Genomic DNA, 2393 nt, shown 5'->3' on the forward strand with positions numbered 1-2393 from the left:
GTCGGTAATATTTATATTACTGACTTTATTTATATGTAATCGGCAGTAGTTCTTTTTCGTAAGGGGGTAAGGAGTTTCTAAAGACATGCAATCGTTATTTTTATATAGATGGAACTTGTCATGTTAATTTTAAAATTCGTTGAATACTGGTTCGACTAACATTAGATTCTAATAGCATAACCGCTCACTATGCGACTGAGTAGCAATCGAATGTGATTGGTTCTTATCTTAAATTTATATCAATCAGTTATGGAATGCAGGATGCAATGGCTGCTTTCCTTTTAGGAGACACAAGTCGACAAAAGTCATTCTGTCTTCGTTCAGTATTTAGTGAGAAACAAAGACAGAATGACTCTTGTGTCGACTTATGTCGACTGTGTCTCCTAAAAAAAAAGCAGCCAATGTAAGATCGACAGCAATAAGATCCAGAACATTTCGCTTTTTAGGCTTGGTTCACATTGGAGGAGTTCAAAGCCGCGTTAAGCGCGCGTTTTGTAAAAAAAAAAAAAAAAAAAAAAGACAACCGCGCGTTTGCGTACGTACGCCAATAGGCAACCCAATGGTCATTACCAACGCGCATTTACAAATGTGAGTTACAAAACGCCACTTGTGAATCAGTACTTATTGACCACAGATCTTATCTCCTGGGAATCGATTCTGTATTCATGCAATGTAGTGAAAATTACAAAAGTGAACAAATTTACTAGTTGTTGACCAATAAGATCATAGATATTTTTAGTAAATTCGCTCACTTTTGTCATTTTCACTACACCACGTGATATAAAATCGACCTCCTGAGTCCTGAAATTGTGCAATTAATTTCAAACAGTTGTGATTGATTATGCTTATTTGCATGCTATGTTTGCACGTCGCTGATTGAACAGCTCGATTAGTAGCACATTCATTATTTGCAAAAAAAAACTGCAATTTTTTAAATCTTTTTCGCAGTCAAATAAACCATAATAAAATTTAAAATTTCTGCATTTGCCAAAACGACTATTATGAAATTCACTTGCCGCTCACACTATGTAGTAACGTACTGAATGTCTCGTTTCAGTTTCTGCAAGGCATTTCTTTTTTTAATGTAAAAAAAGAATGGAAAACTAAAATATTAAAGCACATTTACCATAAAAAATATTGTCTTTAGACGTCTAAAAAGTGTTTAATTCCGATGTTTTTTGCCCTATAGATTTTTTTTTGTATTTTTTCGAAAAATCAGTTTTGTAAAAGTTATTCTGTCTTTTATTTTCGATAAGCCTTCTTGTATATTTCTAATATGTAGTATTCAGTCTTTATAACAATATTGTCGAATTAATAGAGAAATGACAAAATTGGACGTATTAAACTTTATATCCTAAATCATTTACATTTCCTCGAATTACTTCTAATTCATCAATTCTTGACAACTTGTTAAGTTGATCTATAATTAGACTATTTTCATAAAGAAGCATTGCGATTTGTTCTTCTGTTTCGCAGATATCGCGCCATTTCTTTGTGCTTTCTTGCGCAGGCAAGTTTGTCTTCTCTATTGTTTTTGACTTGTCGGGAAGCCTGTTCAACGAAAGCAAAAGATTTTCGTGATATTCTTTACTCTCTTGTGACAGACGATAAGAAAATGATTCTAACACATGTTCGTAACTATTTATGTCTTTGTCCAATATTTCAGTTTGCAGGAAAACAGTTTGTGCCATTTTGTACCAATCGGCGACGCATTCGGATCGCTGCGTCATTGCTGGTATACATTCTGTCTCGAAAAGTGCTTTCAATCGGCGTCCCGTTTCCGTGACCTGTTTATCGGATAAAATTATTAGATGCAATTGAGTGAATTGACAATTGCAAGAAAATGGTAAACTTTCTTGCTTCTATGATTCCTCATAATCTATCATGGCTACGATGGTGGATTATCAAAATGTACAAATCTATGTATGCTACCTTTATGCGTTCAAGAACATGGAATTGTTCATCGTTGTATGTGAGACTACGAGTAGCCCTATCTCTCAGCAAATGTTGCCATCCATCTCTTAAGCGATCGACCAATGTTGCTGCTCTTTGACTAGCTTTCATTGCCCACGGACACCATAAACCGCGAGTACTATTATCCCACTCACTGCGTAAACTGCCTTCCTTTACATACCTGCAATTATTAATCAATTATATTATATTTTGAAATTTGTATATCTACGTATACATAGTGTCTGAACAATTTTGACCAAATCAAAGTGTAAATTTAGATTGAGTCAATCTGAACAAAAAGTCATGTATCAGTTTTCAAAATTCGCATTAGATATTGAGTTATTAAAACTAAGAATGAACAGGCCAATCCGAGCCATTCCCAGGATGTTGTGCAGGAATAAGCGTGCATGTATATATATATATATATATATATATATATA

General features: G+C 34.1%; 1 protein-coding gene across 1 annotated transcript in view; it reads right to left on the reverse strand.

Moving 5' to 3' along the window:
* The window catches only part of LOC109862357, a 4378-nt gene continuing 1985 nt past the window's right edge, over positions 1-2393 (reverse strand). Inside the window, exons 2-3 of the mRNA XM_020442385.1 lie at positions 1933-2134; positions 1-1787 (exon numbers count right to left, since the gene is read on the reverse strand). Of these exons, the coding sequence (XP_020297974.1) occupies positions 1341-1787; positions 1933-2064 (579 nt within the window). The 5' untranslated portion in view covers positions 2065-2134 and the 3' untranslated portion in view covers positions 1-1340. The remainder of the gene's footprint in view (positions 1788-1932; positions 2135-2393) is intronic.

Source organism: Pseudomyrmex gracilis, unplaced genomic scaffold (assembly GCF_002006095.1).
Source record: "Pseudomyrmex gracilis isolate BER0280 unplaced genomic scaffold, ASM200609v1 scaffold_1659, whole genome shotgun sequence".
Lineage (NCBI taxonomy): Eukaryota > Metazoa > Arthropoda > Insecta > Hymenoptera > Formicidae > Pseudomyrmex > Pseudomyrmex gracilis.